At 39.5% G+C, this 14,490-nt stretch overlaps 1 protein-coding gene across 4 annotated transcripts in view; it reads left to right on the top strand.

Moving 5' to 3' along the window:
- Positions 1-14,490, top strand: part of LOC120532350 (sodium/potassium/calcium exchanger 2-like) — a 335,842-nt gene that overhangs the window by 197,498 nt on the left and 123,854 nt on the right. For 3 of the 4 annotated variants that reach the window (XM_039758257.1, XM_039758256.1, XM_039758258.1), the window contains one exon: positions 8,408-8,422. The exons of the other annotated variant lie outside the window; for it this stretch is intronic. In XM_039758257.1, the coding sequence (XP_039614191.1) occupies positions 8,408-8,422 (15 nt within the window). The remainder of the gene's footprint in view (positions 1-8,407; positions 8,423-14,490) is intronic. 4 annotated transcript variants of the gene reach the window in all.

The following is a 14,490-nucleotide window of genomic DNA, read 5'->3' as shown; positions in this document are numbered from 1 at the left end:
ACGGCCTGATAGCTCAGGTCACTATTTGACCACAATATCCATCCAGCATCAGTGTCAGACACTTCTCTGGCCCTCAGGAGCACTTAAAAGACCATGGCACCATTATAATCCATTCATAACTATTTCTGTTTCTCCTTTCTTATTGAGAAATTTGGGAAAAATTTCAAACATTTCCACAAATTCATCGACCTCATGGCAAAGTAAATTCAGTGATGTTCACTCATCACTACAGGGAGGCCCTTATAATAGATGGACAGCAGGAGACCTCCTGCCGGGGCCCTGGGTTTCTCCAGTTCACTGAATGTCAGTCTCGCTTTTGGACACCGACAGGGCTGTATGGGCGTTCTAGACTAAATGGACCGGCTGTTGGGGTCCTAGGAGGAAGCTGGCGAGGTAGAGGATCCGCCTTACTGGGAATTACTTCCCAGATGGAATATTGTTGTAGCCGAAGTACTCCCAGGTCTGGCTTGACAAGGAGCCCCTCGGCCTGACCTGGGTGAGTTGGAGTGGGAGTGGAGGAGGATGAAGCTCACCCAGGGAGAAGAGGAGGAGGAGAATATTGTGATTGTAGTGTGAAGACAGACTGTTTGGGAGGTATTTGGAGGAATGAAAGGAGTCTGTTGAACCTAAAGCAGCGGTTCTCAAACTGTGGGGCTGTACAAGGGGGGCATCGAATAAATGAACAAGACATCAAAATTAATATTTTACATTTTTATTTCAGATTTAAATTTGCAAGCATATAATTACAATGAATGCATTATAACTAAAATTAAAATAAAACATTTCTAAGGCATAGATCTAATGACTAACTGACAAGCGGTGCTGCTGCTGCTGCTTTTATAGTCTCGTATCTTCAGTCCAGAAAGTTCGAGACGTATCGGTATCTGTTGCGAACATTCGGGTAACAGTAGATCAGGTGATAATGGGCGCGACTGCACCACACTGGCAGCGTAGCCAATAATGCCAAATTGAGTTAAATAATTTACTGCGTATTGGGTTATTTTCATGATACAACTAACAGCGGTATAATATTTCTCGGATGAAAATACGTTTGTTTCGCGCAGATTGACTTCATCGATGTTCTCGTTTGCGAGATTTTTAAAAATTAAAACATATTTAATTGTTTCTTTACATAAAAAAATTAAATAAGAATAAATAATTTATTCTTTGTTTTTGGGATTAGAATTACTACCAAAAACCACACAAGGCATTTTAACAGTTATTAAAGCACTTTAAAAAAAATAAATTGCAAATATTTTATCGAAGTTAGCCGAACACATGCAAATCTTATGGAAGTAAAAATGATAGGTTTATGCGTTGACTCAGCCATTCCAAGACATTTCAATGTTTCCATTTAAACCCAATGGGTGGCACGGTGGCGCAGTGGTAGCGCTGCTGCCTCGCAGTTAGGAGACCAGGTTTCTCTTCCCGGGTCCTCCCTGTGTGGAGTTTGCATGTTCTCCCCGTGTCTGCGTGGGTTTCCTCCAGGCGCTCCGGCCTTCTCCCACAGTCCAGAGACATTCAGGTTAGGTGGCTTGGTGATTCTAAATTGGCCCTAGTGTGTGCTTGGTGTGTTTGTGTGTGTCCTGCAGTGGGTTGGCACCCTGCCTGGGATTGGTTCCTGCCTTGTTGGCTGGGGTTGGCTCCAGCAGACCCCTTTGTTCGGATTCAGCGGGTTGGATAATGGATGGATGGCATTTAAACCCCTCCAGTTTCACTTTAGCAGTCTGTTTAGGGTCATTCATTGTCCTGCTGGAAGGTGAACCTTCATCTCAGTCTCAAATCTCTGGCAGACTCAAACAGGTTTTCCTCAAGAACTGCCCTGTATTTAGTGCCATCCACATCACAACCTTTCAGTTTTGCTGTGCACACAGCATGATGTCGCTACCACCATGTTTCACTGTGACAATGGTGTTCTCAGTGTGATGGGAAGGGTTGGGTTTGCACCACATGTGGCATTTCCCATGATGGCCAAAAAGTTCAATTTTAGTCTCATCTGACCGGAGAACCTTCTTAAATGTGTTTGGAGAGTCCGCCACATGCTGTTGAGCAAACTCCAAACTTCTTAATTTTTATTCTTTAAGCAATGGTATTTTTTCTGGCCACTCTTTCATAAATCCCCCTTCCGTAGAGTATAAGGCTTAAAGTGGTCCTATGGTCAGATACTCCCATCTCCACTGTGGATCCTTGCATCTCCTTCAGTGTTATTCTTAATGTCTTTGTTGTATCTTTGATGAATGCCCTTCTTGCCCAGTCTGTGGGTTTTGGTGGGCGGCCTTCTCTTGTCAGGTTTGTAGCCATATCCTTTCTATTTTGTTATAATGGATTTCATAGTGATCTGTGGGATATTCAAAGTTTGCCATATTTTTGTATATCCCATCCCTAAATCAATACTTCCCCACAACTTTGTCTCTGACCTGTTTGGAGTTCACCTTAATGTTCTTTGAATTGAATTGATGAATTGAACTGAATTTCTTTATTGTCATTGTACACAGTACAATGAGATTCAATATGCAACTCCTCCTCAAAAAAAAAAATTAGGAGTGGTCTCCCCTGGACTTTCTCGAATAATCAGATATGGGGATGGATATTTGAGGAGTAAACCGCAAGACAATGATTATATTTTTATATTATGTACATTAAAGAACCATCAATAACAAATGAAATCAATGTAATAATATATTGAACAATTATTATAAAACTAAAGTTGAATAAATTGGACACTACAGCTGCATGAATAAAAAAGGACCACTTCTGGTTAGCAGAAATAGCTCAAAAGTTTATAGAAATCTATGTTTTATACCTAATACTTGTATTCGAAATTTGTTTGATGAAAGTGAAAGCATACTCAAGTTATCGTGTTTACATACTGTCACCCAGCCGGGATGCCTATATAGCGCCTCTGCCAGGAGAGGACAGCCACCCTGGTTGCTATGGGGGCATGGGAACCCAGCTGGGAAGCTCAACCCTATAGGGGCCTGTGGCCACCGCCAGGGGGTGGGTTCTGGATCCTGAAGCCCTGGAAGCCAGCACTTCCGCCACACCAGGCAGTGCTGGCGGGAGGTATTCCAGGGTCACCTGGAGTGCTTCCGGTTGCTCAGCCTGCACTTCCGCCACACCAGGAAGTGCCGGTAGAAGTTTGTCAAGGGGCACCTGGAGCATATCCAGGGCAACATAAAAGGGTCCACCTTCCAACATTCAGGGAGCTGGTGTCGGGTGGCAGAAGACAAAGCTTCGGAGAGTGGGAGAAGGCGGCCCGAAGAGGACCATTGAGAGGTCAAGAAAGAGAGGTGTTTGGTGCTGGAAGCACTGTGTGCTGTGCGGGACTTGGGACTTTGAATTTGAAAATATTTGTAAATAAATCATGTGTGGTGGACTTAAGACGGTGTCTGTCTGTCTGTGGTCAGGATGGCTTTCACAATACGCACACACAGACAGACACATAGTCATAATTCCAAAAATGGTATTTTCGGACTCAGGGAGGTCTAAAACATTGAGATTCATTAAAATCTCGAGGTCGAATTTCTGGACGATTACAATACTTTCCCTATCTATACTAATAAAAGGCAAAGCCCTCACTCACTCACTCACTCACTCACTCACTGACTCATCACTAATTCTCCAACTTCCCGTGTGGGTGGAAGGCTGAAATTTGGCAGGTTCATTCCTTACAGCTTCCTTACAAAAGTTGGGCAGGTTTCATTTCGAAATTCTACGCGTAATGGTCATAACTGGAAGCTGTTTTTCCATTTACTGTAATGGAGATGAGCTTGAACGCCGTGGGGGCGGAGTTTCGTGTGACATCATCACGCCTCCCACGTAATCACGCAGTACATAGAAAACCAGGAAGACCTCCAAAAAGCGCTGAAGAAAACATGCATTATATAATTGAGAAGGCAGCAAAACAATAAGAAGCGAGCGAGTGACATATACAACCATATTCATGAGTTCTGCTACTTCGGAAACAAAGCACGATGTAAACCTACACTTTAAATTAAGTTCATAGACAGGCTGCGCTGGCGCTTGTAATTTAGTGCCTGCCCATATAAGGCCGTCCGTCCGCGGCAATCCAATAGCAAACTGCCACGGGTAAATATTCACGGGTGAAGGACTGTGCTTATGGAGAGGAAGATGAGATGGTCAGGGTGGTGTTTGACACAAACTCAGCTAAACTGCGAGAGAAAGTTTTAAGTGCCAGGACTAAGGTAACATTAAATACAGCCATGGACATAGCACGAGATGGCACCAGCACAGCTGGGAACCTTCGATGCATGTACACCGAGTGGCTCACGGAACTGACGCAGTGCACAGATAAAAGCAACAGTTCCAAAGAGCTGAACAAAACCAATTACACAATTGAAAAGGCAGCAAAAATATGAAGCGCCTGATAAGCATATTCATAAATCCAGCTACTGCGGAAACAAAGCACACGTTGGAAAAGTCAATGTCCCGCTAAAGGAAGACAGTGTAAAAAACCCGTGCATGCAGTGTGTCAGGTCTCAGATAAAGAAGAAGACGAGCTGTTTATTGATGCAGTAAGAAACGAATCGATGAATGAAACCTGTCATCTTTACAACGATTGACAAACACGGAATGTAACTTGAACACAACACATCCTACAAATACGAACCTGATTGAAAGAAATAATGATAATCAAATCCTTGATGACAGCAACACTCAGTAACACTCACAAAACAAATACTGTATATTGACAGTCATGTTACGCTATTTTTAAAATGTTCCCTTTTCTTTTCATAGCTTCTTTAACACACTACTCTCGCTGCGATACGCGGGTATATATATATGTATATATATATCCCGATCTACATACTCGAATAATGGATACTTTATTCGCCATCAATGATTGTTTTGGTAAAGCCATACTCAGTGTATTCATTAGATGAACGGTAAAAAGTAAGAGCGAGGGAGGATGACTTATTGAGGCATGCAGGCTGTAGTCTTGCGTCAACTCTATCTGAATTGCGCGATCACATTTGAAAAAATATATCTTTTCAAGTTCTATTTAGTCCATATGTGTCAAACTCAAGGGCCACGGGCCACATCCGCCCGGCGTAATTATATCCGGCCCGAGATCATTTTATATACTGTATTATTGTTATTAATGGCCCGGTATATGAAGCGCTGGTAACACAATAAACTACAGATCCCATAATGCAGCGCTTCAGCTGCCTTGCCAACACTTACCGCGTTAATCAAGTCTAGCTTATGATGCTGCAAGTTATTGCGAAGCTAGCTCACACGATGCTGAAGAGAAAAGTTGATTCTGAAAATAGAGCCTTTAAAAACCGATGGGAGGCTGAGTATATGTTTACTGAACCCGTGTGTCTCATTTGTGGAGCTAATGTGGCTGTAATTACAGAATTTAATCTAAGACGGCACTATGAGACAAAACATCAGGGTAACCTGAAAGACCTGAATGCAATGCAGAAGATACAGAAAGCAGAAGAATTAAATAAGAATCTGACACTTCAGCGGACGTTTTTACCCGTGCACAATCACAAAGTGATTTCAAGTGAAGCTGCTTTTATGGGAGACACAAATGCACCAGTGCACTTGCCCCACTTTCCCTGTTGCCAAGTAATGTTAAACCAAGTCGTCACTACGGTGTTCCCAAATACGCACTTTGCTGATAAACTGAGCGCACTGAGTTTGCACGGCGCTTTGGTGACTTTGAAGAACAAAAAAAGTCCGTCTACATGCGGCTCGAACCTTGTGCATGTTTGGTAGCACATATCTGTGTGAGAAGCTCTTCTCAGTGATAAAGACTAACAAAACAGCACACAGGAGTCGCCTCACTGATGAGCACCTGCAGTCCATCCTGAGAATCTCCACAACACAGAACCTCACACCAAACAGAAACGAACCTGTGGCCAAAAAGATGCCAGGCGTCCAGCTCTAAAATGACATATGAGCAAAGACAACTGAATGATTTGATTTGTTATTGCTGAAAGGAACACATTTTATTTATATTTCCAGGTTTTGTTATGCAGCATGTTCATATTTGAATTTGTATAATTTTGACAGGATATATTTTTATGGAGAGCAAAATCTTTTGGGATATTTAAAATCTAAGTTTATTTTTTATATAAAATTACATAAGAGTAAAGAAATTTGAATGTTTGTTCTTTTAACGTTTACTTTATTTCTAACTTGTATAATTTAGACAGGATATATTTTTATGGAGAGCAAAATATTATAAGTTGTTTAAAGTTTGAGTTGATTTATTCAGGAATAATATTCCTGTCTGTTTTTACCATTCCTACCAAAGATATTTCTGTCGACTAAATAAAAATTCCTTCTATTTAAAATTTAAATAGAACTTGAACAAATACGATAGTTCATAATATCCACGCAGACTTGCACGTAAGAGCGGGAGTCATCCGTTTTAACAAGCAGCGTATTGCACTGATACGAAATAGCTGTGTGTGTATATATGTAGATATGTATGTATATGTATATATATGTTTATATATGTGTGTGTATATATGTGGGTGTATGTATGTATGTGTGTATATATATGTGTATATGTATAGATATGTATATATATATGTTTATGTGTGTGTGTGCAAATATATATATGACAGCAACACTCATCACTCACAACAGTGACAAAACAAATAGATTGACAATCATGTTACGTTATTTTCAAAATGTTTCCTTTTCTTTTTCATTGCTTCTTTAACACACTACTTCGCTGCGAAGCGCGGGTATTTTGCTAGTACTTCATATACGAGAAAGTAAAAAAAAAATAACCTTCCCACAAAATTACAAACATAGCACAATAAAACAATACAAATATAAAGTATGAAAACAAGGTACAAGGTACATATGCATATAGTGTCAAGTGTTCTACCAACGAGTGAGTGCATTTATAGCTCTTGAGATGAAACTGGTTCTGAGTCTCAAAGTCCGTGCAGTAAAGGCTCTGAAGCATTTGCTGGATGGGAGAAGTTCAAATAGACTGTGGTATGGCTGAGTGGAATCCATACAGTTGTTAGTGGCTTTCCTGAGGCAGCATGTGCTATAGATGTCCTCCAGGGCTAGAAGATGTTCTCATCTCTTAACACAACCTGCTGGAGAGCTTTCAGATCTGTGCAGTTGAGATACCACACCGAAATACAATGGGTTAAAATACTCTCTGTGATGCAGCGGTAGTGGCTTAGGCTCATTTTATTTTTTTTGTGTCAGACCTTGTATACTAGACTTTTAAGGTGACATTAAAGACAGTATACAGAAGAGTTACAGTTGCATTCAGAAGTTTACATACATTTAAGGTGAAGTCTTTAAAATTCATTTTATAAGCCCTCCACAGATTTTATGCTAACAGTCTATAAATTTGGCATATTGTTTATGACATCAACTTTGTGCAGGGCAAAAGCCGTTATTTCTATCAGCGTTCACAGATTATTTCCCTTTTTAATGACTATATGACAATTCCAGTGGGACACAAGTCTACATATTCTTTGTTACTGTTGGGTAGCATTGCCTTTAATTTGAGCCAAACGTTTTGAGTCACCTTCCACAAACTTCTTACAATAAGTTGCTAGAATTTTGGCCCATTCCTCCAGACAGAACTGGTGTAACTGGGACAGACCTCCTTGCTGGCACACACTTCTTCAGTTCAATCAGAGTGAGGTCAGAGCTAGAGGGCCACTCCAATACCTTGATCTTGTTGTCCTTCAGCCATTTTGCCACCATGTTGGAAGTCTGCTTGGGGTCCTTTTCTATTTGGAAGACCCATTTGCGACTGTGCTTCAATTTCCTTACTGAGCTCTTGAGATGTTCCTTCAGTGTATCTCCATCATTTTCCTTCCTTGTGATGCCATCTATTTTGTGAAGTGCACCAGTCCCTCCTACAGCCCCCACAGCACGATTCTTCCCCCACCATGCTTGACAGTTGAGATGTTGGTCTTTGGCTTGCAAGCCTCACCCTTTTTCCACCAAACGTAATGATGGTCATTATGGCCAAACAATTCTTGGACTCGTCAGACCAGAGGACATATCTCCTCTTTGTCCCCATGTGCCATTGTAAACTGCAGTGTGGCTTTTCTTTGGAATCTTTGCAGCAGTGGCTTCTTCCTTGCTGAGAAGCCTTTCAGGTTGTGTCGAGATCGGACTTGTACTGTGGATATCCATACTTGTCTACTTGTGTCCTTCAGCATCTTCACAAGCTCTTTTGCTGCTGTTCTGGGATTGAATTGCAGTTTTCATGCCAAAGTCTATTCTTCTTTCTTTCCTGAGTGGTATGACGGCTGGGTGGTCTCATGGTGTTTATACGTGTGTATTGTTGTTTGCACTCCCATCAAATCAGATTTTTAAACAATCTGCTGTTCTGACTTACCAAGAATGTGTTTTCTATTCTCTTTTTCCCTCCTTCTTTCCTCAGAATTTGCAGATTCTGGTGAGTCTATGCTGCTTGTTTTTCTATTTTTCATATCCACTTCACTGTTCAGATTTGACCCGCACATCTGGTTTCTTTGGTCATATCCAGCTGCTTTCTCAGGGTGTGCCTTCTTTGTCCGCATCACACTCCACTGGTTTTCTTCTGGTGAGAGTCCACAGCATGTCTGGCTTTTTCTACAGGCTTTAGGATGTCGTATAATCTGCTCATGCAGTCACGTTTCCCGTGGGCTGAGGGGACCACTTTACTGCTTAAAATATTCATCTCATTGCTCCACTTTCCCCTGCGTGTTTGTTGCTCTCCTCCATCATTTCTCTCCATTCTGACTGCAAATCCATTACAATCTAAATTTTGGTAAAGGCCACCCTTCTTATCAGTGATTTCAAACAGAAAAGGAAGACAGTGGATAGAACCAACAGTCAGGTTACCCCACAAGTTTACCTGACAAACAGTAGGTAAGTGAAAAATGCACACTGTATGGATTTTTATATTTTTACTTTTTGGTCCGCTCTCCATATACATTGTGAGAACCCTGGTCCTATCCGACTGTGATGTAGTATCACTGCTTTGCGGGTCCTGGGTTCAAATCCACATGTTCTCTGTGGGTTTTTCCTCCGTGTACTCAAAGTCTTCTGCATCTCAAGGATGTGCGTGTTAGATTAACTGACAACCCCAAATTGGCTCTTTATGAGTGTGGCTGCCACAATTGGCCTCAGCACCTGTGTCTCTGAAATGTGTATGTTGTACTGTTTGCGCAAGGTGACAGAGAACAGAAACAGGGCACGACAGAGAGGAGTCAGTATGCACTCGGGGTCAGAGCTGGGAAGACAATAATTGAATAACAAAGCTCAGTAACATGTACCAAGACTCATGATCAGAAAACAGAGTGGTAAGTCACAAGCGAAAAAAGGGTACACGTAACTGGGGATAAAAGAATCGAGACATAAACTAGTAATCAGAAAGCAGAAATTAAAAAGTTGTAACTAGTAAAATCAAAAACTAACAATATGAAACGATACAAAGTTTTATCTTTGTGTAAACCATAATCAGAGATCAGAAATAAGCATAACTAGAAAAATCAAAAACTAAGAAGGCAAAACAAAAAGTCGTAAATAGTAAAATCAAAAATAACAATAGGAAGTGATGCAAAGTTTTATATTTTTGTAAACCGTAATCAGTGGGTGAAAGAAAAAATCATAACTAATAAAATCAAAAATTAACAATGTGAAATGACAGAAAGTGTTATCTTTGTTTAAACCATAATCAGAGGATAAAACAAAATGTCGTAACTAGTAAAATCAAAAACTAACAACATGAAATGACGCAAAATTTTTTCGTTACGTAAACCGTAATCAGTGAGTGAAATGAAAAGTTGTAACTAGTAAAATCAAAAACGAACGATATGAAATGACAGAAAGTTTTATGTTTGTGTAAATGGTAATCTTTGGGCGAAACAAAAAGTCGTAACTAGTAAAATCAAAAACTAACAATATGAAATGTCGCAAAGTTTCTTTGTATACCGTAATCAGAGGGCAGAAAAAATGCAACTAGAAAAATAAAAAAACTCGCCATAAGAAATGGCTCAAAGTTTTACTTTTTTGTAAACTGTAATCAGAACTAGAAACAATATGTCGTAACTAGTAAAATCAAAAACTAACAACATGAAATGACGCAAAATTTTTTCGTTACGTAAACCGTAATCAGTGAGTGAAATGAAAAGTCATAACTAGTAAAATCAAAAACTAACAATATGAAATGATGCCAAGTGTTATCTTTGTTTAAAACATAATCAGAGGACGAAACAAAATGTCGTAACTAGTAAAATCAAAAACGAACGATATGAAATGACAGAAAGTTTTATGTTTGTGTAAACGGTAATCTTTGGGCGAAACAAAAAGTCGTAACTAGTAAAATCAAAAACGAACGATATGAAATGTTGCAAAGTTTCTTTGTGTATACCGTAATCAGAGAGCAGAAAAAATGCAACTAGAAAAATAAAAAAACTCACAATAAGAAATGGCACAAAGTTTTATTTTTGTGTAAACCGTAATCAGAAGGCGAAACAAAATGTCAAAATTAGTAAAATCAAAAACTAACAATATGAAATGATACAAAGTGTTATCTTTGTTTAAACAATAATCAGAGGGCATAAAAAAATGCAACTAGAAAAATCAAAAAAAACTCACAATAAGAAATGGCGCAAAGTTTTTTTCTTTCAGGAATTCAACCTTGGATGAATTAGGTAGGGTTTTTTAAAATGTAATGGTAGTGACTCATGAAGCGTTACCTCTGGAAACCGTCACCAAGCAATGCAGCCTCGCGTCTCCCACATGGCAGTGTCATCAGGGAAAACAAGATGGTGCCACGGGAGAATGCGAAAACCCTGAAAACGATACTCAAATTATTTTTATAGGCCAAGGGACAGGTGGAAAAGCTTAAGTTTATAAACCAGATCATGACATATATGGGTTACATAAAGGATGAATGTGCAGTTACTTTTAGACTAGCTTATCTGTTTATTCCTGTGAAGTCAGCACACAAAACTTTGACTCCAACATTTCTGGTGCCACCGACTCCGACCCCTCCATTTGTAATAAGACTCGTTTAATTGCTATGTTGATGGAAAACACACAAAATACAGAATACAAGGTGCTTCATGACTTCCTGCATACATCATCACGCTACTTTTTAGCTCTCTAACCTAATAAAATTCGGGTTTAACAGCTGCAGTGACGTTGTTGTGGCTGAAAAACACTGAGTAACATCAAACATAAGACATGCAAAATTAAAAAAGAAGCTATATTGTTATAAAACCTAGAAGAAAAAATAGTTTAATCAAATCACTATATGTGAAATTGGAAATTTTATCAGAATATATTACAATTAACATTTAGTTGGAGAGATTTCAATTGGAATTGTAATCAGGAGAGAGTTCAAAATGAAAAAGGTAAGCCAAGATCATAACCTGGGGTCTCATTTGTTAACTTGCGTATATTTACGGCAACTCTGTCTCGCGCATACGCAACATTTTGGAGAAACTGGGAAATGACGACATCCTTGATCAAGTAGGGAAATTAAGCCAAACCAGCTAAATGACGACGCACACACATAGCAGTTCAAATCACCGAGCTGTTATTATTATGTGCGTTAACATGACAAACATATTAAAGCTCAAAAGTGATGAATATCATTCATAGACTGTATTTTAAGAGGACCAATACGGCATATTTGAACTGAAGAACTTTTTTTTGTTTTCATCAGTTTAGACTCCTTGTTGTCACTTCTCAGTGAACTGGCCGACAGATCAAGAATATCTGAGCCAAGCTTTGCTCCGTCTTGCCTGCTGTGTTGAAAGCCCTTAAGCGACAAAGATCTACATCCAGTTTTCATATGGTGTGGATGCGTGTACATAAAACATAAAATGTTGTTACCGACATAAAAAGACAATTTGCACCAGTTTCTGGTTTTCCTAACATAATCGGAGCACTTTACTAAACTTATATTGCAATAAGGACACGTAGCGAGAATGAAGCTGCTTTTGTTAATGGTAAGCAGTGATATTCTGTTAACATGCAAGTCATCTGTGCTAAGATGAGTTGTCAGGACTGTTCTGTCATAATGCTGCATAAAAGGCATCTTTAACTACAGATGCAATTTAGAGATCAAAATCAGAGAGCGTTGATGTGTTTTTTTCCTTCTCCCATTACATGCTCTCTCTGTCGCTGACTATCAATCTGTTTTGTTCCCAGTGGTCGGACCTTTTTTCTTGTATTTCAGGCATGGTATTGCAGGACCTCACAGCATTTACAGCAGCAGCAACATATTGCCATTCACCATATTTATGCTTGTTGTTGACACCCATGCTTAGGTCACCAAATAAAAGTTCTTTGCATGCCCCTAATTTAGAGATGAGAACGTCTATCTTGTACTATTGGATGTGTCACATGTCTTTACTACCACCCAATGAAGGTCTGCAGATTCCTGATTACATATACATGAGGGTGATTAGCATTGTATATATAGGGTTGTTTCAGGATGGGGTTTGAGGCGAGTTCATGAATGCACATTTACAAGGTGATTAAGATTTATAAAAGGAAAATTGCTTAGAAATGTGCGTACGCCAGGTTTGATAACTTGGATTTTTTTTGCCATACATATTTTCCTGTATTTTCACACTCTAAATCACGCAAAGTTTTATAAATGAGGCCTCAGATGATTGACAGTAAATTAGGAAACCTCAGAAAGTGAACCAACAATTTTTGTCAGGAAGCAGTGCAGATGATTCCAAGACCTGGGGCCTCATGCATAATGCCATGCATAGAATTCGCACTATAACATGACGTAAGCACAAAAGCGGGAATGTGCTTGGCGCACAAAAAAATCCAGATGCATAAATCTGTGCGTACGCCAGCTTCCACATTCTTCTGCTACATAAATCAACGTGAAAATTAACGTGCGTGCATGCGCCTGCTGTCCCGGCCCAACTCCTCCCAGAATTACGCCTCTTAAGAATATGCAGATCAATGAAAAAAATAGCTCTTAAGCTCAGCGTTCTATGAAAGGGCAATGACAAAAACATGAGGGAAAATAGAATTTCAGCGAATACCAAGTAGTGGCAAGGGAAAACGTACTATTTGTTGGTTTAAATAGTCTTATAAACAACAAAAAGAAGTTGATCGAGTGACATAGCGTGTCGGAGAAACTTAAAAGCTCAAGTTCACAAAGTCGCACAGTGCCCAAAATAAAAAAGAAGTTGTCACATATCAAAGTCGCTGTGAAAAGGCAAATCGTAGCCCACCGTCTGAGTGTCATATGAAAGCTTATTAGGGTACAGAGAAATAAAAAAGGCACACAGTGGGAAAAAGGCACGAAATGTCAACTTTAATCTCGAAATTTCCACTTTAAGGGAAGAAGGGACCTGAGTTGCCTCGAAAGCTTGCATATTGTAATCTTTTTAGTTAGCCAATAAAAGGTGTCATTTTGCTTGGCTTTTCTCTACATTCATAATGGCTAACACGGTACAACAACCTAGTACTACACTTTAATCACGTAGTTGATTTTGTCATTAAAGTAGAACATCATAAACTTCATCTTAAAATCGTTTAATTTACTAGTTTCTCAAATCCCATCGTAACTGAAGTAGCACGTTAAATGCTTTGTTTTGTATTTGATCTTCTATGTGCTCTGTGTGTGTGAATCACTACGTGCTTCCGGGCTTTCTCTTCCTCCGACAGGACACAGAATCCCTTACATTAGTGATATTACAGCTCTCTGAATAATTAAAAGACTGAAATGTTTACTTGATATCATTTTCATGATGATAGGAGTTAAAGCATGTTATTAAACATGAGAACACGGTGGCGCAGTGATTGTTCATGTCTCAGGATGCTAGCTGCGCCATGCGCGACCTTCGATGAAATACTTTATTGCAGCAGTACTGTCTCTTTCAAACATACTAACCTCCAATTCCTGTCCTTCCTTTTCTTTCACCAAATACCCAATCGCCACACAATCAGCTCTGTAATAGACATTAAGCCATCTGTAAGCTTAGAATGCCGATTCTTCAAAACTTTTAAGGAATATTGAAATATCTTCGTAGTACATGTTTAATTATTCTATCCATCTATCCTTCCCTTGTCACGTCGGCCCCAGCAAGAATACAGCGTGAGGCAGGAATAATCCGTGAACAGAGCGCCAGCTCCTTGCTAGCGCAGCGACACCATGTCCTCACATGTTTAATTATTAACAATATAGATTATATAAATGAAGTTAAAGTTTTATCTGTATAATATAATAAACATATTTTGCTGCATTTCATCTTAAAAATGATATCGTCATCATATGTAAATATGCTCTTTATAAAGTGGCTCAGGTTGTGCAATATTATAACTGTATCACAAGTTTACAGTGAGGTGATTGTACAAACAGTTCTACAAGGAGCAGTTGATGGACTGATTGAGTGCGTTTATAGTTCTTGGGATGAAACTGTTTCTTAACCAAGATGAAAGGCTCTGAAGCAATTGTCATATGAGAGAAGTTCAATAGACAGCATGGCTGAGGCAGCGTGT

The sequence above is a fragment of the Polypterus senegalus genome, chromosome 7, assembly GCF_016835505.1.
Source record: "Polypterus senegalus isolate Bchr_013 chromosome 7, ASM1683550v1, whole genome shotgun sequence".
NCBI lineage: Eukaryota > Metazoa > Chordata > Cladistia > Polypteriformes > Polypteridae > Polypterus > Polypterus senegalus.
Note: the sequence above shows the minus strand (reverse complement) of the source record. Positions and strands in the feature narration are given on the sequence as shown.